The sequence below is a fragment of the Thunnus thynnus genome, chromosome 21, assembly GCF_963924715.1.
Source record: "Thunnus thynnus chromosome 21, fThuThy2.1, whole genome shotgun sequence".
NCBI lineage: Eukaryota > Metazoa > Chordata > Actinopteri > Scombriformes > Scombridae > Thunnus > Thunnus thynnus.
Genome location: NC_089537.1, coordinates 9,231,736 through 9,256,311, shown reverse-complemented (window position 1 = coordinate 9,256,311; position 24,576 = coordinate 9,231,736). Strand labels below are relative to the sequence as shown.

The window sequence follows — 24,576 nt, the reverse complement described above, 5'->3', positions numbered from 1 at the left end:
GTGGATAAGAGTGGGCTGCACTGCGGATAGAAAGCTTTGTTTCAAAACAAGCAGATGTTGTGCTGCACTTTCTAAAAAAAAAAGAACTCCTCGGTGAAACCTTAAGGAAGGTTTTAGGTCAGGCTCCCCTGTGGACTCGATGGGGGGCCGGTGTATTGCTCAGGAACACGTCAGCAGGGTGGATGTTGGTCAGGATGACGGTTTGGACCCTGATCTCACCCTCGGAGTTTAGACGCTGACTCAGACTTGAGTCATCAATGCTAAAACTAATGCTTTATTTTCAGCAATTAATCATTGGGTCAATAAAATGTCAGAGAGCAGTGAGAAACGCCATCACGATTTCCTAAAACAAAAGGGAATGTCTTCAAATAGCTTTTTTTTGCTCCTCAACAGTCCAAAACCTGAAGATATTGAATTTACTATCATGTAAGACAAAAGAAAATCAGCAAATTCTTACAATTTAGAAGCTGTAACAAGGTAATCCATCAGTTGACTAATGCTGAAATCACTTTAATCCTGCAGATAGAAACTCTAATGCTGACTCGAGAAGGACACCGAGACTGTACTGCACTGACTTAAAGTCAGTGTTTTTCCAAATGTGCAAACTTTATGCATTATTCAAGAAAATTATGTTTATGAGCTGGACACAAACCGCCACCAAGCTCCTCCGGATCATCTAGAAGTGATGATGGTCGGGGACGTATTTTTTGCATGTTGTGAAACTAAAATAAAATGTTCATATATTTAGAGCTGCGACAATTAATCGATTAGAGTAGTAAAATTAATTGGCAACTATTTCGATAATTGAATAATTGTTTTATTTTTCAAAGCCAAACTGCCAAACTGGCAAGTTTCAGCCTCTCAGATGTGATGATTTAATGCTCTTCTTTGTTAAACATCATGTTAATCAAAGTCAATCAAGTCAGTTAATCAAGTCAAACAAAACACGACATATGAAGACGTCACCTTTGACTCTGGGAAATTTAAACAGGTGTTCTTCACTATTTTTATGACATTTTACAAGTAAAACGACTAATTGATTATATATTTATAAAATGTATGTTTCACCTGCCAATATCCGCTACTTGTACTTTACTTGAGTATTTCCATTTGATTCTACTTTATACTTCCACTGCACCACATTTCAGAGGGAAATATTGTACTTTCTACTCCACTACATTTATTTGACAGCTTTAGTTACTTTTCAGATGATTTGACACAATGGATAATATAACGAGCTTTTAAAATACAACACATTGTTAAAGATGAAACCAGTGGTTTCAAACCTTTTTGGCTTTTGACGTCTTACATAAAGCAGTGTGTAGTCGGGGTCACATTTCAGATGTCTATGAGTTGTTAACAGCTCCACCAAATAGTGATTTTTCCCTCTAAACTTCTCACATGCTTTCATTTCAATAAATGTTCAAATGATCCAATATTTCACCAAAAATTAAAGATTAGAGAAAAAGTCCAAAAACTGAAAACAGATTTGTGTATCAGAACTTTGTTTTTTCTTCTTTCCTCTCCCACTAATCATCTCACGACCCCTCAGATTTATCTGGTGACCCTTTGGAGGGGCCCGACCCCTATTTTGGGAAGCACTGGACTAAACTAGCTAACTGTATATAAAGTAGTTGAAACTAGCTCCACCTCCAGCAGCTACAACAGTAACATGCTGCTCTAACACTGATGCTTCAGTATTAATAATCTAATGATGTCATATATAAAATCACCACTTTTACTGCAATACTTTAGGTACGTTTTACTGCTAATACTCATGTACTTAAGTAGGATTTTTCATGCAGGACTTTTACTTTTAATGGAGTATTTTTACATTGCAGTATTCGTACTTTTACCTCAGTAAATGATATGAATACTTCTTCCACCACTGCTTATATCTGCAGTATTTCTTCATGGATATTTAGTTTTGTTGTTATAAATGTCACATTATGTGCAGTAGTTTTTGTTTAGGGAGCTGATGTTGCTGCTCTTTATAGTAAACGGGTTTATTCAGTGCATCACTGAGGCCTTGTTTATAAAAAAAAAATCCCCTGAAATCTCTTTGTTCTTGCTCTCCTCATATATTCACAGCCTTTGCTATGCACAGAATAACCTGTAGGCAACATTTCTCACTCCTCTGCTAAAAATCCTCCATCGGACCCCCAAAGAAAAACCCGCTCATGAGGATAATTTGATGACACTCCCTGCCACTGGTAATTTTTCATTATATCGACTCTCCAGCAGAGACCGCGCCTGCGCTCCTGCTCCCTTCCGAACAAGGCTTCACCAATCCTGGCTCTGGCTCCATCCCCGGCTCGGCGTCCCACAGGCCAGTGCTAATAAGTCGCCTAGCTGTCCAGTAATGGGGAAGTGATAGGGAGACGCCGCTGTCTCTGAAAGCCGTGAGGAAGTTGAGGAGTGACGGGGGGAAGCGCCGCGCCGGACCGCACCGCTCCACGGAGACACATCCGACAGTTGCTGTTGTTGAGTAGCCTAAAAAAGCGCATAGTGATGGAGAGAAAGGTATGGATGGTTATATGCTACCTTGTGATACATTAGCACATTTGTTTTATTCCTCATCACTTTGCCTCGCTGAGTATCCGCATCCACCATTAAAACTATTCTTTATATATTTTTCTTTATGCTGCCAGCAGGATTAGTGCGCACCGGAGTTTTTTCCTCGTTTTGCTGTAATTTATTGTGCATCCCCTCAAAAAAAAAAAAAAAAAAAAAAAAAAAAAAGATGCTAGGATTATTTCTGCACCTCGTGGTGTATTTATGCTTATTCCGAGGCATGGTGCACAATGTATTTGAGCATATTGAGCAGGGAGTGGGATGTGGTTGGGAATATTTAAGGGGACTGTAGGCTACAGTGTCTCTCTCTCTCTGTCTCTCTCTCTCTTTCCCTCTCTCCCTCTCTCTCTCTCTCTCTCTCTCTCTCTGCCTGTCTGCATCATCACACAGCACACTGTATAGTTGCAGCACCTCACCCCTCCACCTCCACCTCCCACCCCTCCCCGTTTTCCAGCCGACGCAGACACCAGCGCGGCTTGTTAACCTTGACTGGTGTGGGAAACAGACACTTGAGGAGTGGATGTTGGTGGTGGTGGTGGTGGTGGTGGTGGTGGGAGGGGGATGCACGGTGAAGCCCCGCTGCAGACAGTGTGTATGGACCGTCCTCTCACCTCTCTTTACGCAAGCTTTTTAATTCACCCCCCCCCCCCTTTCCTGTCCCCTCCATCCCCCCTCTTTGATTCAGGGCGCACACACGGTGGTATAATGGTGCTTCATGTAGGGCTGTTGGCAGTGCTGGAAAAAGTATTCAAGTAGGCTACTGTACTGTTTACTGGAGTATTTCCATTTCATGCTACTTTATACTTCCACTCCGCTACGTTTCAGGGGGAAATATTGTACTTTCTACTCCACTACATTTATTTGATAGCTTTAGTTACTTTTCAGATGAAGATTTGACACAATGGATAATATAACAAGCTTTTAAAATACAACACATTTTTAAAGATGAAACCAGTGGTTTCCAATCCTTTTGGCTTTTGACGTCTTATATAAAGCAGTGTGTAGTCGGGGTCAGATGTCTATGAGTTGTTAACAGCTCCACCAAATAGTGATTTTTCCCTCCAAACCTCTCACATGGTTTCATTTCCATAAATGTTCAAATGATCCAATATTTCACCAAAAATCAAAGATAATAGAAAGAAAAGTCCAAAAACTGAAAACAGATTTGTGTATCAGAACTTTGTTTTTTCTTCTTTCCTCTCCCATTAATCATCTCACGACCCCTCAGATTTATCTGGTGACCCTTTGGAGGGGCCCGACCCCTAGGTTGGGAACCACTGGACTAAACTAGCTAACTGTATATTAAGTAGTTCAAACTAGCTCCACGTCCATTATAATCTCTAATATAATCTAATGATGTCATATATAATAATATATCAGTCAGAGGGACCAAACCACTACTTTTACTGCGATACTTTAACTACATTTTGCTGCTAGTACTTATGTACTTGGGAAGGATTTTTCATGCAGGACTTTTACTTATAATTGAGTATTTTTACATCGCGGTATTGATACTTTTACTTAAGTAAAGGATCTGAATACTTCTTCCACCACTGGCTGTTGATGCCACACACGTCTGCAAGTGTGTTTTTGGATCTGGCAGGAAAAGTTTCAGTTTCACTGTGTTAATCTGCTGGCAGGCTGTGGCTGCTCACAGCAGCAGGAGAGGAATTTGGGGTGTAGGGTTGAAGCCAGATCTACTTTTGCTGATCCAAAGGAAAATCTAATTTTTATATTGTAGCCTGCACAATGTTGTCTTTAGTTGGAACTAGAGCCACTTTTTTGACTGTTTATAGGAGCTTAATGTCCATAAAGCCACTAGGGTTAGTAGTAAAGGAATTTTCAACATTTTTGGGAAATATGCTTTTTCGGTGGATTTGAAGTCGGGTATCTCTTGTGTCTGTAAGGCAAATATGAAGCTACAGCCAGTTAGCTTGGCTTAGGTGAGGACACAGAGGTAACAAAGTGATTCACATTCAGTGGTGGAAGAAGTATTCAGATCCTTTACTTAAGTAAAGTACAGCAATGTAAAAATACTCCATTACAGGTAAAAGTCCTGCATGAAAAATCCTATTTAAGTAAAAGTACATAAGTATTAACAGCTTGATGTAGTTAAAGTACTGCAGTAAAAGTAGTGGTTTGGTCCCTCTGACTGATATATTATTATATATGACATCATTAGATTATATTAGAGATTATACAGGTGGTGGAGGTGGAGCTAGTTTGGACTACTTTATACACAGTTAGCTAGTTTAGTCCAGTGGTTCCCAACCTAGGGGTCGGGCCCCTCCAAACAGTCACCAGATAAATCTGAGGGGTCGTGAGATGATTAATGGGAGAGGAAAGAAGAAAAAACAAAGTTCTGATACACAAATCTGTTTTCAGTTTATGGACTTTTTCTCTAATCTTTGATTTTTGGTGAAATATTGGATCATTTGATCATTTATTGAAATGAAACCATGTGAGAAGTTTGGAGAGAAAAATCACTATTTGGTGGAGCTGTTAACAACTCATAGACATCTGAAATGTGAACCCGACCACACACTGCTTTTTGTAAGTCAAAAGCCAAAAAGGTTTGAAACCACTGGTTTCATCTTTAACAATGTGTTGTATTTAAAAAGCTTGTTATATTATCCATTGTGTCAAATCTTCATCTGAAAAGTAACTAAAGCTGTCAAATAAATATAGTGGAGTAGAAAATACAATATTTCCCTCTGAAATGTAGTGGAGTGGAAGTATAAAGTAGCATCAAATGGAAATACTCAAGTAAAGTACATGTACCTCAAAATTGTACTTAAAGGTATACTGTGCAGGATTTGTCGGTTGGTGTTTGTAAACACAACATTCAAAGTTGATCCCTCCTCCCTGGCTCGGCCAGCGCGAACCGAGAGTGAATGAAGGGAGCGAATCAGATAAATAAAACATTATTTTCTGATTGTTTTGCCTCCGCACAACCCTGCGGGAAGGTGCCACCTTGCCAGATATCGTGTGAATGCAGAGCTTCATCCTGTCCGCTGTGGCCTCTCGGCTCTGCGTGTGTGTAGCTCAGCCCCGCCCTCAGTCAAGCAGACACACAGACCTGCTGCTCTTTATACGTCCATGACACAGAGACAGAGAGCAGAGCAGAGCAGAGGAGAGAGACGGAGACAGAGATGTAACCTGGTTGCTATGCTACGAGTCCCGACCTCACACCCTGCACGTAGTTTCTGTGGGCTACACACCCACTGCTCAAAGGTTGACGCCCAGAAACTTTACATACAGCAAAATAATAAGAAAGTAATAAAATACAGGCAGAGGGCAGAGTCTCTGTAGATAAATACAACGCCACACAGTTCTAGTGGGTCATAAGTGATGATTGAGAGGGTTTATTTTTGTATGAGTTTATACATGCTTTTTAGGAAATTCTTCATAGTATACCTTTAAGTACAGTACTTGAGTAAATATACTTACTTTCCACCACTGTTCACATGTTATATCTTGTTTGTTTCATCAGCTCATGAGTGTAGTCTTAACTATGATGCTACAACTAGCAGCCCGTTAGCTTAGCTTAGCATAAAGATTGGAAACAAAGCAGAAACAGCTGGCCTAACTGGGTGCAGTGACCTAGAAATAGTCTGTCATATACCCCCCGTTAAAAAACCACAATGTGTTGTTTTGTGCACTTTAGCTTTTGTATTGATTAAACAAACAAGATATAACGTGTCAATTTGTGAGTTTTAGAGGTGCGGTAGGCAGATTGTTGTTACCTTTGGACAGAGCTTGGCTAGCTGCCCTCTCACCCCCCACCTGTTTTCAGCCTTTGTGCTAAACTAAGCTAACTGGCTGCTGGCTGTATAGCTTCATATTTACTGTACAGATATGAGGGTGGCTTTAAAAATTGAATATTGGGCATTAACATTTTATGTTTAGCCTGCTCATGAAATACATGCAGTATTTAATGACAGTTTTTTTATGATATCTGCTTACCAAGGATTCGCAACACTTTTAGTTGATCCCCTTTACATTTTTACTTAATCACATTAGCTAGAAAAATAGGTTTTTTGTGACAATATTTTGTTTCTTCCATCATCACATTCTTACTCCCACGGTGCAGATGGCAGCTCAGTAAAACCTAAAAGCTTAGAGGAGCTTAAGAGTGTTGAAAACTTTCAGTCAGCATGTGTTTTTTTTTTAAATGTTTTTGTTTTTTTGAGGGCGTTCATCTGCGTACAGTAACTGTAAATGTGTTGCCACTGAATTTATTGCACATTTTACAGGTTTCTCTGGTCTCTCGCCTCTCTTTCTCTCTCCCTGCTCGGGTTTCATGTGCAGAACCGTCGAGTTATAGAGGACTTGGTGACTCAGCTGCTTGCTAATTCCAAAGAGCACTTTAATTGCTGATTTGGGTGCAATTAGTCAACAAAGAATATTACATAACCACTCTTTCCATACATTTAGCCTTTCAGAAGTGATTCAGCTCATATTAGCTGTGTGCAAAGACATTTTCCAGACAGGATGTACATTAAATTTCCATGCATGATGGTTCAGGAATGTGCCACCTCTTCTGCTTTTACTCTCTGTTCAGTTTTATCTTGCATTGAAGCCTGTTCAGGAGGCGATTGTGCTACTTGTTAATTGGTTATCTTTTTTTTTTTTTTAAATAGAAAGAAGCATGAATAACGAGATGCTTTTTTCAGGCGCACTCTCTCTAGAAAAATAGGACTAAAATAGCTGAATTTCAAACTGCAGTCTTCCCTGACCCAGCTGCTGGCACAGATATTCCCTTCAGTAGAAAGAAAAGGAGAACAGTCCCATTAGTATGCAAGGTACCGTCACAGCTCCTGAGGTCTGGTAGCGGATCAGAGGATCAGCTCCTTTTACAGTCTGCTGAATGCTTGACCTGGCTTTTTAAGGAAAGCTGCACAGGATCCCCCCTCACTCACACACACACTCACACACACACACTCACACAGACTCAAACACTTATACACACCCCAGTCACCCACTCTGCTCAGTGATGTTTGAAAATTTAGTTTGGAAGTCTCATCAAGGTTAATCAGTGTTGTAGTGAGAGTACTGTTTCAGCTCTGGAGTTCGTCAAACTTTATTTTTTCACACTTAATTTCTCCACCAGCGGTGATTCAACAGACTGGAAGCCGTACACGTTTGGCTTTGTTTCCTAAATAGCAGGTCACCCAATTAAATACTCCCTGGCTTTGTGTTTTGTGTTATTTGTAGGGATAAATGGACAATGGAGCACTTCCTTTTTTGGCTGGTTAGGAATGTGCTGCCTCAATGGCTGTTTGTTACCCCGGAAACAAATGAGCTTACAGTAAAACTTATGAATGTCATAGATTTCACTAAATATTAGAGTTGAAACAATCACCGGTAATCCATACTTTGAATATCTAATCTGCAGAAAATTTATCGGAAACCATTTTCATAATAGCATCAATCATATTTTTTTAAGCAAAAATGACAAAAAAATGCTGGTTTCAGCTTCTAAAGTGTGAAGATTTGCTGCTTTTCTTTGTCTTTTATGATATTAAATTGAATATCCTTGAGTTTTGGACTGTTACTGAGAGAAAATGTGACTGGTGTTTTTCCACTATTTTCATAGAAATAACCATTAGTTGCACCCCTAGTAAATATTATAAAAGTTAAGTATCATTTCTCACCAATACTAATATGTTAATATCTCTAAAACTGCATTACAGCTATGCAGTGTTTGACATGTCACAGTGCAAAATACAGCAGACTGTGCTGCACACAGAGGTGCATCTCAGGCATGTAGCATATTTATTGCCTCAATACTGCAGATAAATGCAACACAGTCCCCAAGCTATAAAAACTATCCGCACATGTTCCCTCTAACCTTCACTGTGTCATTTCCACAGTGAGATTATAGATCTTTATGGTTTTAAATAGAGCGCTTTGTAACCTAATTACACATGGCTGCCGCCCTGCCTACCAACAGATTATAACAGCGTTTTTTAATCACTGGGATCTTACCTAAAGCACTAGTTGTGGGTTTTTTTTCCAGTTGCATATTACTCCCATTTATAATGTATAGTTGTCTAATGAGATTCTGCGCCCTGAGACAAACCGTCTGGGTCCTAATTGCGCTACAGTTCACCGAGCAGCTGGTCGACTCATTTAGATGTTAACACTCAATACTGCAGCATACTCTGATGTAGAGCGTCGAACATTAGTTATATGTTGATGGCAGAGCTGAGACTTGTAAATAAATGTCAAAAGCTTTTATAAAAAAGCGTACAACAGCAGATACAGATATTGATGAAAGTTGTTTCTTTACTGATCTGGATCAGGTTTTTATGAATGTCTGTATCACTAGCTCTGCCTGATACAGAAGCATGCATGTGAACAGTATGTTTTATGTCTGCAACCAACAATAATTTGAATTTTCACTTAATCTGCTGGTTAAAAAAAAAAATCGTTTCAAACCGTTTCAACAAGCTTGTTTTCATCTGATCATCACCCCAAAACCTAAAGATTCTAAATTTTACTATCACATAAGACAAGAAAAGCAGCAAATCTGCACATTTTGAGAAGCTGGGATGTTTCATTTTCCTTGAAAATTTGCCAAACTGATTAATGGATTATAAAAATAGTTGCAGATTAATTTTCCGGTGATCCACAAATAGATGAATCAGATTTCACCGTGTGCACAGTTGGTGTCTTAAAGTCTGTCTGTATGTGTAGGAACAGGTACTGTCGGATTAGAGGAAGAGCGTTAGTGTGGTTATTGTGATCCTGGTGAAACTGAAAGTGGATTTTATTTGTCTTTTTTTTATTTAAACCACATCCTGTGTGTGAAATTCTTTAAAGGAACAGTTCAGTGCAAAGATGAGCTAAAATGATTATTTGAAATTCATGTTTTTTTGCACTTTATTAGCAAATCCAAGGACATTTTTTTCTTTTTGTTGTATCTTGTAGTAACATATCATAACATCATGTGGACTTACAAGACATATAAGACACCAAAAATGCCATTACAGTGATGAAACATTAGTCATTGCACTTAACATTAGACTGCAAACAAAGAACTCTTCCTCCTCTGCTGAGCTCTACAAATAAAATCTATTATCTATTTTAATCCTATCCAATTTATCCTATTTTAAAGCACAACTTATGTTTGTTTTAAATAATCCAACCAGAAAAACTAGAATTAAACCCTCATATAATGAACAACACTGTATTATATTTATTCGACTGTGCATAAACAGTTTCTATTCACTTCATTTGTCTAATTGCTGCTCGGATGGTGTCTGTCGGGTGACGTTTTGACATGAAGATTCATTCCCTCATTCATTCATCGAGCGGGTCCTTTTATGTGCTGTGTTAAATTCACAGTGCAAATATGGCAGCAGTCGTTTTTTTTTTTTTTTCAGGCCACCTCTCAGCCTCCTCTTCTGTGCCTCTCCGTGTCTGATTTTCATCTCTTTGGATTTGGAGTTGTCGTCTCGATATGGCCCTCGCACATACCAATCTTGCCCTCGTTCTGTCGGCTCTATCTCCCATCCTGCCTGGGCAGAGTGGTGCTGAAAGATCAGGGCTAATACTTCGCTTGGATACAGAGTAGGAAAGAGGAAGGAGGAGGGGGCGAAGGGGTGGTGGTGGGGAAGGGGGGGTTGTGAGGGGAGAGTTTGTAGTGGAGGAATTATTGAGAGTATCCTGCCAGGTTTATTTTTCATCCCGTGGAATTTTACATAGTAGCTGGGTTCACTGACTGTTTTTCACTGTGTGTTTGTGTCAAAGCTGACCCCGCTGATCTTAGCGCTGTGAGTAACACCGCTCACTGAAGCCTTTTCCACCTCTAAAATAAGCATTTCTCTTTTAGTTTTACAGTTAAAACTCTGGAATAGTTCCTGCATCTCTCTCTGTTCACCAGCTGCTGCTCCAGTTTTTTAAGTCGCTCCCACCGGATTGGCTGTTAGCTTTGGACGCGAGGCAGATTATCCCGTTGTCATGGCTACAACAAACAGGAAATGCCCTCAAGCAGGTAATGCTTCTGGGGTTGTTCCGGTGTCGCCGCTGCTGCTGCTGCTGCTGCTGCTGCTGCTGCTGCGGGGAAACTCAGCTCATTACAGTTGCTCAGTCTTATCTGCTCCCACAATGCCTCCTTTTTTTAGGGCGACGGGCGCTGCCAGGGAGCTCGACCATAAACGTCGTCTGGATAAAGATGCTTTGTCCCAAACAAGCCTTGAAATCCAAGGTCGACCCTAAACTCCTTATCTGCAGCTTCGTAGGTTAGGTGCTTAACATAGTTCGGAACAAAAATATCCACAGGAGCGCCGTTGCTTTGTGCAGCCCGCTTTCCTCGCAGTATATTGTGTCAAATCACTTTGATCGCAGAATATCAGCAGATGCCCTATTATTCCCAGCCGTCATGGGAGACTTCTCTTTCTCCGCGGGTTCCTCTTCATTACATATGCCCAGCTTCTCGAAAAAATCGGCCCTGAAATGTACTTCTCCTTAATCCCCCTCAGTGAAGGTGCAGGTCTGGGTGCTTTTGTACAGTCCCTTTGATGGTGGCTGATGGCCATTGAGTAGCTTTCCGAGAGCTCCGGCCTTTAAGCAGCTTGAGCTTGGTTTTTGTGTGCAGCTCTTAAACTGAAGAAAGAGAAAAGAGAGGGGCCCAGCGGTGGGAGGGAATCCGACTTTATTCCTTGCCCTCGGTACAGTCTATATTCCCCCCCTAGCGCACCCCATCTGTCTGTGACAATAATGTTGACGAGGGCAGGTTTGTGGTTTCTGGAATGTAAACTTTGCCACTGGGAACGGCACGCTATACGTCAGCGCTGCTATATGCTTTTATTCTTTGTATACTCTTCTGTTTCTTGCTTCTTTTTTTTTTCTTCCTGTGTCAGGCTAATTGTTAAGAGGTTGCAGACAGAAGCCTCGACCATCACAGTATGGATTTCTTTTTTTTTCTTTTTATTCAGCTCAGCCTATTGTTGTTGCACAGCAGCATCAGCTACAGAAGAGAGAAGCAATTATACACATTATGCTAAACCAAGCTCTCTTTTTTTTACCAATTATAAACTGCATATTGTGTTATTTTGAAAAAAATATACACTTAAAATATAAACTACAACTTTATCGGTTGTACAGAGAATTTATTATGATATTTCTGCCAATTTGGGATCTTTAATTGAATTCTTACAGCAGCTATTTCTAACACGCAGCCCTCAAAATGAGCCAACGACCCCGCAAAACGAAAATGAATGAGGTTGTGAAGATCTTTGAATATTTTATAGAGGCTTGAGGAGGTGAAAGTATCCGGCATTTATTCAGTAAATAAGAAAATTAGAGATTATTATTCTCTCTCTTATTTCTTAAATCATGTCACTTCCTGGTTGAATACTGCTGCTTTTACACTGTAAACAGATGATGCAGCCCTGTGTTGCAGGATAGAAAACAGACTTTATTTAGCATGTCTCTCAGTGTGTGTGTGTGTGTGTGTGTGTGTGTGTGTGTGAGTGTGCTCTCTGTATCTCCCTCTTGTGGCCAAATAAGGAAGTGAAGCTGTTGGAAAAAAACACACTGGAAGATGCTTAAAAAAATGAAACCAGTGATTAGAATTTGGCTCCTACTGAAATAACTCAGCCATTAAATCTTTAAATGTTATTTTTACTGTACCCTGTGGCCACGTGGTTGCCATTTTTGTCTATTTATTCCCAGTGCAACCAGTCCCTGAACATGGATCCTGCCTTCCATTCAAACAGTCAACACCTTCCTCCCTCCCTCTCTGCCCGCCTGGCTGTTTGCTCCCTCTGTTGGTCATCAATAATACTACTGCTGCTCCCTTACCCCCTGTTAGCCCCCCTTTACCCCCCTGTCTGCTACACACTGGGACATTACCATTTGGTGAGACTGACTGGCTTTGGTGAGGGAGACGGCGGGGGTCCGGCAGGGGGTACTCCTGCGCTCAATGGTCTCTTTTGCATCGCCGGAGCTGCTGGATCTCTTTGTTATCGTTGAACGCCCACGTGCTGTTGCTGGAGAAACGGGAGATCGGCACAATCTCTGAATCTGCATGGATAAGCTCCGCGTGTTGAGCTCTTGACCTTGCGGGAAATCGAGACACGCACCGTGTGTGTGTGTGTGTGTGTTAGTGTGTGTGTGTGACTAATAAATTTAAAGCCCGTGACATTTGTTATGTAATTCAAGGTTAATCTAACACATAGCATCATCGTGGAGTGATATTGTAGCAGTTTTTTGACTGCAGCGAGAGATCACAGCTGGATTAAGGCAGCAGGAAGAGATTTTACAGTGAGGTTTGGGTTCCTCCGTAGTGAATAAATGACAGCTGCAGTGCGCTCATCTCAACAGCAAGTGTCACCAGCGAGCAGGCTAATGCTACAAGCTGCCAGCAACACATGGGAGGGCCAACGTTTGCCTATCGATAAGTCGATTCCAATAATCAAGGGTGTGAAGGAAGTTTGAAGGACATACACTGAAATCATTGGATTGTTTCCATATCCTACATATGTTTATATCACGTGTGTAATGAGGAATATGTATTCAATTTCCTTCTTAAAAAAGAAAGCTTGAGTCCTCCCTCTGAGGGACGTTGCATCCTCCAGAAGGTCGTGACCTCTAGCTTAGAGGTCACAGGCCCACTTACCATCTGTCCATACAATAATGATAATAACTGCAGAGTTTTCTTCAACATATATTCCTTGTGCCATTAAGAAACACACTCGTCAAAATCTGAAGATAACCGGAGGACACGTTTGCTCCTTTTGGTGCCTCTTTGCATTAAATATATTCTCCATCTGTTAAAACGGTTGAGGGTAATTTTCTTTCTACTTTGACACCTGATTCGACACTTTTCTGCCGTTTTCACACCTGCACAACAGAGGAAGAGGAAACAATAACAGTGACAATTTGCCATCATGTGTCATAAGCCAAGCCCCCTTTGAATCTGCCCCACTTCACCTCCTTTGTCATTCAAATAACCTCATGAATATTTTCTCTCTCTCCCTGATCTGACGGCTGTGAGAAGAAGGGAGGGAGAAAAGAGGGCTGGAGAAGAAGGAGGTAGAGGCACAGAGACATGAAAGAGTCGTAATCTTCAACGTGGCGTGGTTTTTAGTCAGAGTAATGACCTGTGTGGCGACAGGCGAAGCTCGGGCTCGTGCGTAATTGGAGTGTGAGACGGCATGTCGCATCACAACCCAGAAATCACAACACACACACACACACACAAATGCTTCCACTGTGCCTCAATAAGTCCTTTCTTTATTTCTCCCAGCACATCCTCCTGTCCTTGAAGGGATGATCTGCTTTTTCCACATTTTTCCAGGGCTTTCAGTCTTCTGCATTTTGAAAGAAAAGCTTTGAGAAAGCAGCCTGCGAGAAATCACAACAGAGCCTAATTACACGTGTCAAGCAACACAGTCACCTTTTTGTTTTTTTTTTGACCTCAGCAGACCTGAAGAGAACTTTTATTTTGACATAAAGGACATAAGCAGTAAGACAATCATAAAATAAAAAAATTCATCATCTAGAATGAACAGACACCACATGAGACATGAAGCATTTACACAGACAGGCAGAATAAAACATAAAATAACAATAAAATAAATAAATCATAAATAAAAACATTGACTAAGCGATTGTTAGTTTTTAAGAGATTCCACTGGTCAGATCATTTTCTAGTAACACAAAGATTTTCATTCATTTCAGGGACTTAATATAGTTATGTTTCATTACAGTAGCACATGAAGATGGGTGGGGTCTTTATAAATTTAGCCTTATGAATAAAGAATTTCCTAGAATAAGTAAAACATTGACCTTTAGATCTTATATTTTGTCTTCTAATAATACACCAAAATGAATATTATTATGATCTATAACAGGCATCGCTGTGGTTTTGCTACTTAACTATTCCGCGATTTGTCTCCAGAATAACTGTGTACGAGAGCATGAAACAAAGAGATGTCTGTTGTTTCAATATCACCTTTACAGAAAACACATTCACTGCTCTTAAAACCTAATCTGAATCTTAAAAAATCACTTAAAGAGAAGAAATCATTCATTACTTTATAGTGTCTTTTGTTTTGGGTGAAACCGGGTGTTTGTAGAACTTCATTATCAGTTTAGACACTGTTGGTTGGTCAAAGATATTCAAAATATTATTTCTACAAGACTGAGCAGGGTAAAAAAAGCGTCAGAGTCACACAGTCACCTTGCTGTGCCGACCAGCCTGTTTGTTTGCCATTACACTGTAGCCGTGCAGGACTCGCAGCCTGAATGTAGCCTCTGGGCCGACTAGTGGGTGAAAGGTAAAGCTAATGAGGCGAGTGGAGGAAATACTCGTAACCTATGAATGCACTCCTGACAAAGGCCAGCACTGAAACACAGGAAATGAAGGTGCTCTTGACGTGGCCTTCTCCTTTTGTGAAGTGGCTTTAGAGCACATTAGCTCGCCTATTGTGAGGAATGCTTTGCACTCAAAGGGCCCGATATAATTTGCCTGACTTTTAGTGGCTTTGCTTCCAGTTGTGAATCATCATCATCGTCATCATCATCATGTCATAACTCCCTTATATATGGCAGTTTGTTTCTGTGTACACATGTAGGGGAAAACCAGGTCGAAAGTAACACCGGACAAAAATAACACGGTGATTTTCTCCGAGCCCGTATAAATATGATATGTCTAATTGCATCAGCATGTATAGCAAGCAACACGTAACAGAACTGTGAAAAATCATGTGGATACGTCAAACTTTCACAGAGTTTTACCCAAAAAACTGTTTTCAACCAAAGTAAGTAAATTCACTCAAGCGGTACATTTTTTTTTGTTGTGTTTTTATTGTTTCACGTGTCGTCGTGGTGATCATTTGACAGATTATTTTGTATTTTTACACATCCTGAAGTTTGTCATGTCAGAGTTTTTCAGTATAGAAGCAAATCGGGTTTAACTGTCAGGAGTCATCGTCGGGTCAATTTGTAACAGCTGTTTCTGTCGTCCCTCGACAGTAACAACGAGCTTAAAATAAATTATATTTAACTGTAAATAACTGGATATGCTTCGAAGCAGGAATGGGCTGATCTTTATATGTCTAAATGTCATCATCTATGTTCTAAAAATGAATTTTAATGATTTTTTTATTAAGATAAAGGACTTAATATTATGCAATTACATATTAACAAGGACATTGTCAGACATTTCTAATAAAAACAAGAATAATATAAACAATTCAAGTTCATACTGTTGTGTTATTTTCATCCCGACTGATGGGGTTGAAAATAACAACACGCAACTTCCATTCAAAGTCAAATCATACTGAAGTCATTCCACATTTTTTATAATAGCACCACGTATTGATTGAACACACGTGTGAGTTGTTGATCACGACGAAAATTAGTTTCCTGTCTGTAACTTTATCTATTTAAAATGACGTTTATCTGAAAAGTGCTACTTTCCTGCTGGTCCCCCCCCCCTATTAATGATATGCAGCGTGGCCCCTTTAAGAGCCCAATGTCCTTTTTTGAGAATGAGCCCAGACGCGGAGCTCTGTGTGTGCTGACCGTGGCCTCTGGGTTGGTCAGCGGGGGGAAACTGCAGCAGAGGAAGGACTTACTGATCCTAACCTCCCCAGCCCCTGTTTAGACCAAACGGCAGCCTCACCACGCTGCATGCCCTTATCTTCCAATGGAATGCAACAGCTGTGCGGGGGAGAGGCAGGGTGGGCTGGCTGAAACCCCCTTGCCAGACCCCCGCACAGCTCTCCCCCCCCCCCCCCCCCCCCCCCCCCACCACACACACACACACACACCACCACCACCACCACCACCCCAACCAAGGGACGTGCCGGGCTCCTGAAAGGCAGCTCAACTAAAAAGTGAGCTAGACACAGTGAGAGACTCGGCAGGGCTGCTGCACATTCAAAATAGTGGGAGAGGGAGGGAAGAGAGAGAGAGAGAGAGAGAGAGAGAGAGAAGGAGAGTCAGGGACAGGCAGTGCTGAAAAGGAGAGCACAAAGAGAAGGAAAGTGGAGCAGGGGAGGGGAACAGGAGGCTGGGTGAAGGGAGAGGGAAAGACAAAAGAAGGAGAGGGGAGACATAGCAGGGTGAACGGAGGGGACTGAGCAAATGGCTACGGAGGAGACGGCGGGGGGAGCCAGGAAAGCCACCAAGAGCAAACTGTTTGAGTTCCTGGTCCATGGAGTGGTGAGTGGCGCTGTCCGTCATTCCCGTGAAGGGAGCTGGGCTCTGGCATGCATCTGTGTGCGCGTCTGTGTGTGCAACTGCTGCTCAAGTGTGTGTGTGTATGTATGTGTGTGTGTGTGTGTGTGTGTGTGTGTGTGTGTGTGTGTGTGCATGAGTCGGCGCAGCAGCAGCAGCAGCAGCAGTCTGTGTGTGAGAGATAGCTGGGTAAGCTGGCCATGTGAAGGTTATTTCCAGCCCCCTGGATTCCAGCCTGTTAGGAGATGGCTTGAAAGAACAAGAAGTGGAGCAGCATGGATGGATGGAGCTGAGCAGGGGAAGGATGGGTAGCAGCAAGGATTTCAAACACAGAAATGGATAATTGTAGATGTAGAAGCTAAAGCAGCAGCAAGCAAGCAAGCAGCAGCAGCAGCAGCAGCAGCAGAAGAGAAGCGGCGAAAAAGCAGCCAGCTCCCCCTTCGGCTAACGGAGGAGCTCACTGAGCATGCTTCCCTGGGAGTCACAGAGAGAGAACGGGGGAAATGACGAGTCCACTCAAAACAACACACACAGAGCAGCCTTCCAGGCAGCGTGTTATTGGTTGGTGGAGGGATTTGAACCTGTAAGGTCACGAGACAAAGCAGGCGGCCAATCCTGGAAATCATGCAGAACAATCAGTCCATTCATGTGAAGCTAGCGTGAAATGTCAAGTCAAGTGTTGCTTATGGTTAGAGGTTAGGCAACTATTACCATAAGCCTCGTACAGTGCTGCACATTAATAACAGAACATGGAGTACAGTGGCGGTTTGTTTTGCCAATGAGCTGAATGAATTAGCGGATTCAGGCTGTAAAAGTCCGGTCACTTATACTTTGTTGTTGAAAGTTTGAACGGATGTGACTTTGATAGCGAAACTGACTCAAGCGTGTGAATAAACTGGTCATTTATGGCGTGTTTTACCCCTTAATATGAAGCCTGTGACCCCTCATCACAGGTCGCACGTCCACGAGTCCCTTCTCAGTTAAGTATTTTTGGGGGGTATTTTGTTATTTTATTACAGAGATGACAGAAAATAAGCTGAGAGAGAGAGAGAGATGAGGAATGACATGCGACAAAAAGACCCTGGACGTTGTGGCTCTTGATTGGTGCCTTAAACCCCTAGTCCACCGCGATGCCCCTCATTTGAATACTTTTTACATCCCTTAAGGTGTAAAAAAAAAAATACATAGTACAAGAAAAATAATAATTTTGTGCAGCAGAATCCAGTTTTTATTATTTTCAACCCCAAAAATCACCTGGTGACCACTCAGATTAATCTCTCAAGTGCATTTTAGGCCCCAACACCTGCGTTGAAGAGTGTTTCTAGATATATATTTCTAGAGCTGAGACTGAGCTGAGATTTTTTGGTGCTAAAATACTAAAAAAAAGTCTCTGGCTGTGGCCTCTCACATGTGAGTATGTTGTGTCCTGTCTGGGTTTTTAGACTTTGGACAACCCGTTTTAATATGTCAGCTTGGGATTTAGGAAATTGTGACGTTTTATAGAGCAAATTATTAATCAAATAATCAAGAAAATGATCTTAACGGACCTCATAAATGCACATCTCATTCTGAAAACCTTTGCGCAGCATCCGGAAACTCGGTATCACCCTCTAAGTTCATCCGGAAGGTCAAACAGACTTCACGGTATTTGTGTGACGACCTTTATAAACCTTTATATTTAAGTCATTTCTAAAAAAATAAGAAAAAAATCACAGAACTCACTCGACTAAGTTCTGGTTTGAGACTTAACTCCGTTTTAATGGGTGCTGATGTTGGGCGTAGTGCCACCAGGTAGATTTATATACTGAAACAAGATGAGGTATTGTCTCTTTGACAGGAGCGGTCATTACAGAGTCTTTGGTGCTCGGCTACATCCACCCGACGCAGAGAGACAGACTTTAGGCAACAATGGACCAGGTGATTGATGAGCCAGATGAGTGTGTCCTCTCAACAGACCAATTAACCTTGATGAGGCTCTGGCTGCTCCAAGCCAAATATTTCCCTCTGCTTATTTTCTCTCATGCCTGCCTCTCCCCTCTCTCCTCGTTCTCTCTCCCCCAGATTTTAAGATGGAAAAGTCTTGTTATAATAGTTGCGGCAGGTTCCTCGTTGTGTATACTGCAGAATGAAGAAATATTTATACTATGGGATACGGGGATGATTCAGTGCAGTTTTTTAGCTTGTGGCAACAGATGACGTTTCCTTTCCCCCCCCCCTTCATGAAACGGAGCCAACTTAGAGCTTTTAGACGTACATGTACAGATGCATTTACACATAAAAAAATATATATTTAAATACAGTATATGCTAACATTGTTGTGGTTACCGAAGGTCGTAGTGTTCCTGCCTCCCAGCAGTGTGTGTGTGTGTGTGTGTGTGTGTGTGTTGTGGGGGGAGAGTGTTCGGCCGAGGTCTGGTTCTAGGACTGATGGGTGGGCTGAAGGCCTGACTGAGGTCTCTTCTTCTTTCTCTCTCGTTATCTGTTTCACGTCCCTCTGCTGCGGTGATGAGAGGAGCCTTCCAGTGCTTTGCATCGGAAACTCCGATACGCCGAAACATAGTATGACGGAAACTAGCTTCGTCATCTATAAGTTGTGTTTGTGAAAGAGAGTAAAAGATCTCAGACCACCACCTTTCCTCAGACATCTCAACTTGTTTAACCCTCACATAATCTTCACATTCTGACACTTCATAGTATCTCCTGATACCAAAACTTCTGATTCACAAATCTATTTTTCATTCACAAATATGAATTAATGTGATTAATCCTTAATTCAGCTTTCAGAGAGCTGAAACACTGTGTTTTTAGGTTTTACACTATTCATTTATAGAGAAAAAAAAACTAAAATCACAATATTATGGTTCTATCTTACATAAAACAGGAGAACATAACAGCCGTAATGATTTCAATGAATGTTATTGAATGCAACAACATATTTTTAATGGGGATTTTTAAAATTTTTGAGCCCAGAACACTCTCTAAGTACAAACATGTGTCTCAGCTGTACAAAAATAGTTTAAAATATTTAAATTTTTTGTATATTCTGGGTCACATCATAACATTTCAGGCTAAAAGGATGATCTTTAGGGTGTTTTTATGGCTCTCAAATGTAAAAATAGGTCAAATTTGACTCGAACAGCATGTAAGGGTTAAATTGTTGGTTCACCCAAATGATAAAAAACATACTTTTTCACTTAACTCTAAGGGTATCTCACAGTGCAGATACTGTAGTGTTGATTTTCTTTGCCCGGGTTTGGACATCTATGATATTTCTGCTCCCAGCGTTCCAGTACAGTGGAGGCGACTGGAATTTTCAGTATTGTGGTGGCAACACCGCTGAAAAGATGAATTTAAAAGATTTAAAAGCCACTTGTCTTTCCAAACACAATGCCTTGGTTACTCTGGATAATTCACAAACCTTGCCTTGATCAGTTTTCATTGAAGCTACTATCTACCAAAGAAATATTTTCCATAAAAACTGTGCTCAATGAGTTCTTTGGACCATCCAGAGGAACAGAGACACTGTTTTAGAAAAAGGCCTGTTTCAATTAAATTCTATTCACCTCTGTTGTGTTTGAGCGGAGGCAGAAATGTCAGAGGTGTACATGTCAAAATTTCAGCACACAAAACCAAAACTATCTGCTTTTCAATTTGGATGAACTGACCATTTAAACTGAATAAAAACCCATCATGTGATATCAGAGGTGGGCAATGTGGATAAAGTTCTCTATCACAGTTTTATATCATGACATTATATATATATACATGTATATAGAGATAAGGTAAGGTTTCTGGGGAATCTATTGAGAAAATTCAATACCTGACAAATAAGATTACATCATCTCATTGATACAAAAACAATATAAAAATTCAAAATTGCCGTAAAGAAGTCCTGCTCATTGCCCAAATTGGCTCAATATGAGCAAGATCGTCCCAAGATATAAATAGTCATCTCTCTCAGCCCTGTTTGACAGATAAGTTTACATCACATATATGATTGTAGGAATAAGCTACAATTATCTTGATGGGGGCTGGGGTACGGATATGGTTGAAATCAGTATAACTGTATTATTATGAATTTGTTTTAGCCATGCTAGACGGCAACATGGCTCAAGAGATCGTCTCGGTCCAAATATCTGATGAATTGGCATTAAATTTAGTACAGACGTTCATGTTCAGCTCAAGATTAATTGTAATAACTTTGGTGACCCCCTCACTTTTCATGGAGCTTCATCATCACCAATACTTTGTTTTATACCTTCAAAACTAATAACATTCCCATTAGCCTCAGCTGCACCTTGTGTTCAGTGCTAGTTAGCAAATAGTAGCATGCTAACATGCAGAATTAAGATGGTGAATGGTAAATATTATAGCTGCTAATCATATGTATGCTAGCTTTGTTAATGTGAGCATGTTAGCTTTTAGCTAAAGCACTTCTGTGACTAAGCACAGCCTCACAGAGCTGCTAGCGTAGCCGCAGAGTCTTGTTTCTGTATTGATATTAACAAAATGACATGTAAAATAATCAAATTTATGTCCAATGCTATGTAATGTGTTCCACTGTTATGCTTTACAGCAGACAACGTGTCATCACATGTGGAAAAACACCCCAAAAAAACCCAATGACTAATTTAGTGTTTGATTTTATAAAATGGTCTTGGAATGATCAGTCAGAATTTTGTAAAAACAATAATACAATATGATCATGTCATCATGATACGATTCCACCGAGACGAATAAATTTAATTATTATTAACATTGATATAAAATATGATCTCTATGATTATCCCACAATATTGAAATCTGGAAGCAATATCGAAACCTAATTGGTCATAACAAAAAACGGAGACTACTTTGTGTTACGTCCAAAACGATGTAGTCACACATTAAAAAATTAAGGATTGATTTCTGGAAAAAATTAGTCAACGAGCCAACGAGTAACCTCATCTTCGGGTTTTTTAATAGATTTCAGGGTTCCAAATGAAGCCTTTGAGGGGCCATCCATATTACAACCCACAGATTCATATGTTTAGTACAGTGTGGGTTAAGTTTGGCCTCTTCAAATCCCTCCAGCCTTTCCATAGATGCCAACACACTTCTCAGATATCCATCCACATGGCAGATTCGATTGCTGGCTGGCTGGCTGGCTGGCTGTGCTGGCTGGCTGGCTGGCTGGCTCGTAGAGCTCCGGGCAGAGCGTTGGAGTCAGTTCAGTATGTCAGATTATAGAGCACCACTCGATTTTAGGGGAAATTCATCGTACACATTATCCAGCTATCCTTTTGTGTATCTGTTATCTTGAAAGGCTCAAATTCTCCAGACAGCCGATTGTAACAGCGGCGTTCGCTGTCTGGGCGGGACTGGCTGCTGAAAGTCTGAAAAGTGTGTGTGTGCAGATGTATGAAGAGGGTGTTACTGTCCTGTCCAGTTTATAGGAAGTAGACAGAAAAAGAACTGTTAAGACTCCACAAGGTGACAACATTTGAGCCGGAGCGCCGGACCATATGTTGCTTTATCCTCCTCTCCGGTTTTGAGACCCTTCTCAGTTGCTCTGACCCCGACATCCCCGCCCCCCACCGACTAAACTCCCCCGCTAGAGTGACAGCGACGCCTGCTTAGGCTTCTTATCACAGGATCTCTGCCTGGTCACCATTTCACAGCGCGCATAATACGTCTGTCTTAGCCTGTTGTTTGCTGTCACAATCTCTGATGTTGTTTGAGTTATTAAATATTTCTGCATTTATATTCTCACGGTTTAATATCTTGCTTTTAGTTTCCTTTTTGCTCTCCCTGCTGCTGTTTATCTTCCTGCTCTTTGTTTGCTCTCTGTTTAAAGAGGTTTTTCCACGTGTGTGTTTGTGGACAGTCTAAAGATCACATCAGATATGTGTATGTACGTGGCGTGATTGGCATCTAGAAGTGACAAACAGTATGAAATGTTTGGAAAACATGTGTAGCTGCCTGGGGTTATGAAACTCTTTTTTTTTTTTTTTTTAAATTTGTATCCTTCAGCTGTCCTCGTTCTGTTTAAACACAAATTTATTTTTGTGTTTTTTTTGTCAACTATTGTATAAAGATTGGGCCGATTTGTGTCACAGCTCTGGCATACAACAAGGTTCAGATGCGAATAATAGAGAGGCACTCTCACTCTCTTCTGTCACAGTTTAAAATGTCCACCATGACACATACTCTGTCTTATTTATAGTTTGATTTACTGAGAAACCATCAGTGATCTCCATATTTCTGGATCAATTTATACTTTTAATGAATTGCGGTGGTGAAATAAGTAAGAAGGGCATTTATTTCAGTACAATTTTCCACTTCAGTGCTTAAATTTTTTGCTACTTTATGCTACTATATACTTTATTTACAAGGTACTTTGTAGATTTTAAATACAAGCCTGTGATGAGTTTATGAAATACGATGCACTGCTTTACATCAAAACCACCCAACTAGGGGGTCAAGGGGTAAAAGTAAGCTGCAGGCCCCTAATCAGCCCCCCATGCTTCCTTTAACTCCTCGAGTAAGTTATTTGATTAAATGCAAATATCAAAGTTATTTAAACTGAATTTAATACATGTGCTACTTCAAGATATGCCTCGAGATAAAGTAATCACACAGCAGCTACTTAAAGACCTGAATCATTTTAGTGTAGATTGTGTGTTAATGATCCATTTTACCAAACAAATGTGCAATTAATCACATTTCTACAAAGTAATTGTAGTTGTCCACTTTGCCCAGTTGGTAACCCTTGACAACAGTATGTGAGGTAGTTAAAATCAAGACACTACATTAAAATGTCGCTTATATGTTAATGAATTAGTAATAATGCATTAAGAGTACTTTTACTTTTGATACTTGAAGTAGATTTAGCTCATAAAACTTTGAAAGCAGTACTTGTCGTATTGCTACTCTTACTCAAGTAAAGGATCTGAATATTTCTTTCCACCACTGATGTATTTAAAGTAATTACATTTAAATTAAAGGATTAGTCTTTCTCTGTAGTGTTTGGCCTTGAGTTCTCGGGGTTCTTCACATACAGGAGGTCTGTGTTGTGGTTGAAATCAAAGGATTTCTTTCTATCATACAAGCCTCCTCTGCTCGGTCTCAGACAATAAAATAGAGGCGGGAGGCAGCTGTTGCTATGGGAGTGACAAGCACAGGTGAGAGATCCCCAGTTGTTCCCAGGCGTCAAGACGGGAGTGTGGGACTGCAGGCTCTGACACTGTTTGCATTGTTTAGGAGGAGTGTGTGTGTGTGTGTTTGAGTGTTTGAGTGTGTGCGAGTTTGCACGCTGCTGAAAAAGGAAAAAAAAAAATCTTCATTTACTCTGTTTTTCAGCCATCAAATGTGATTTTTATTTACACAAGACAAAAGAACAAGACAGAAACAAGACAATAATGTTTGTTCTCAGCACAGATGCTCTTGTTTCTGGCTTTTTCTGGAAATTTGAGTTATCTTTAAACAAGACAAAATAAAACTGATTGCTGCTTTAGTATCAGTGGATTTCTTTAAATGTTTAATGATTTGGATACACCTGAAATTACTGTATCTCACACCAGATTTATTTTGCCTAAATGACACGTTCCATATTTCCTGTTGCTCTTTAACGTTAACCATATAAAGGCCTGAATATACTCCCAAGCAGACACGGACAGCTACGTACATCACGGATGCGTAGTAGTTCTGTTTATTTCACTTGCTGGAGTCCGCTTGGCGGATGCGTTCCACACATGCGGCGTAGATCAGCGTCTACAGGAATGGTGCACTTGTAGCGTAGTCACAACACATTGGAGGTACGCA

At 40.7% G+C, this 24,576-nt stretch overlaps 1 protein-coding gene across 5 annotated transcripts in view; it reads left to right on the top strand.

Annotated features, from left to right (window-relative positions):
• The first annotated feature begins 2,276 nt into the window (after window positions 1-2,276).
• The window catches only part of smarcd3b (SWI/SNF related, matrix associated, actin dependent regulator of chromatin, subfamily d, member 3b), a 43,112-nt gene continuing 20,812 nt past the window's right edge, over window positions 2,277-24,576 (top strand). For 4 of the 5 annotated variants that reach the window (XM_067577700.1, XM_067577699.1, XM_067577697.1 and 1 more), the window contains exon 1: window positions 16,393-16,758. In XM_067577700.1, coding sequence (XP_067433801.1) covers window positions 16,681-16,758 — 78 coding nt within the window. In that variant the 5' untranslated portion in view covers window positions 16,393-16,680. Of the gene's footprint in view, window positions 2,524-16,392; window positions 16,759-24,576 lie in introns of those variants that run through there. The other variant, XM_067577698.1, reaches the window with a different exon arrangement.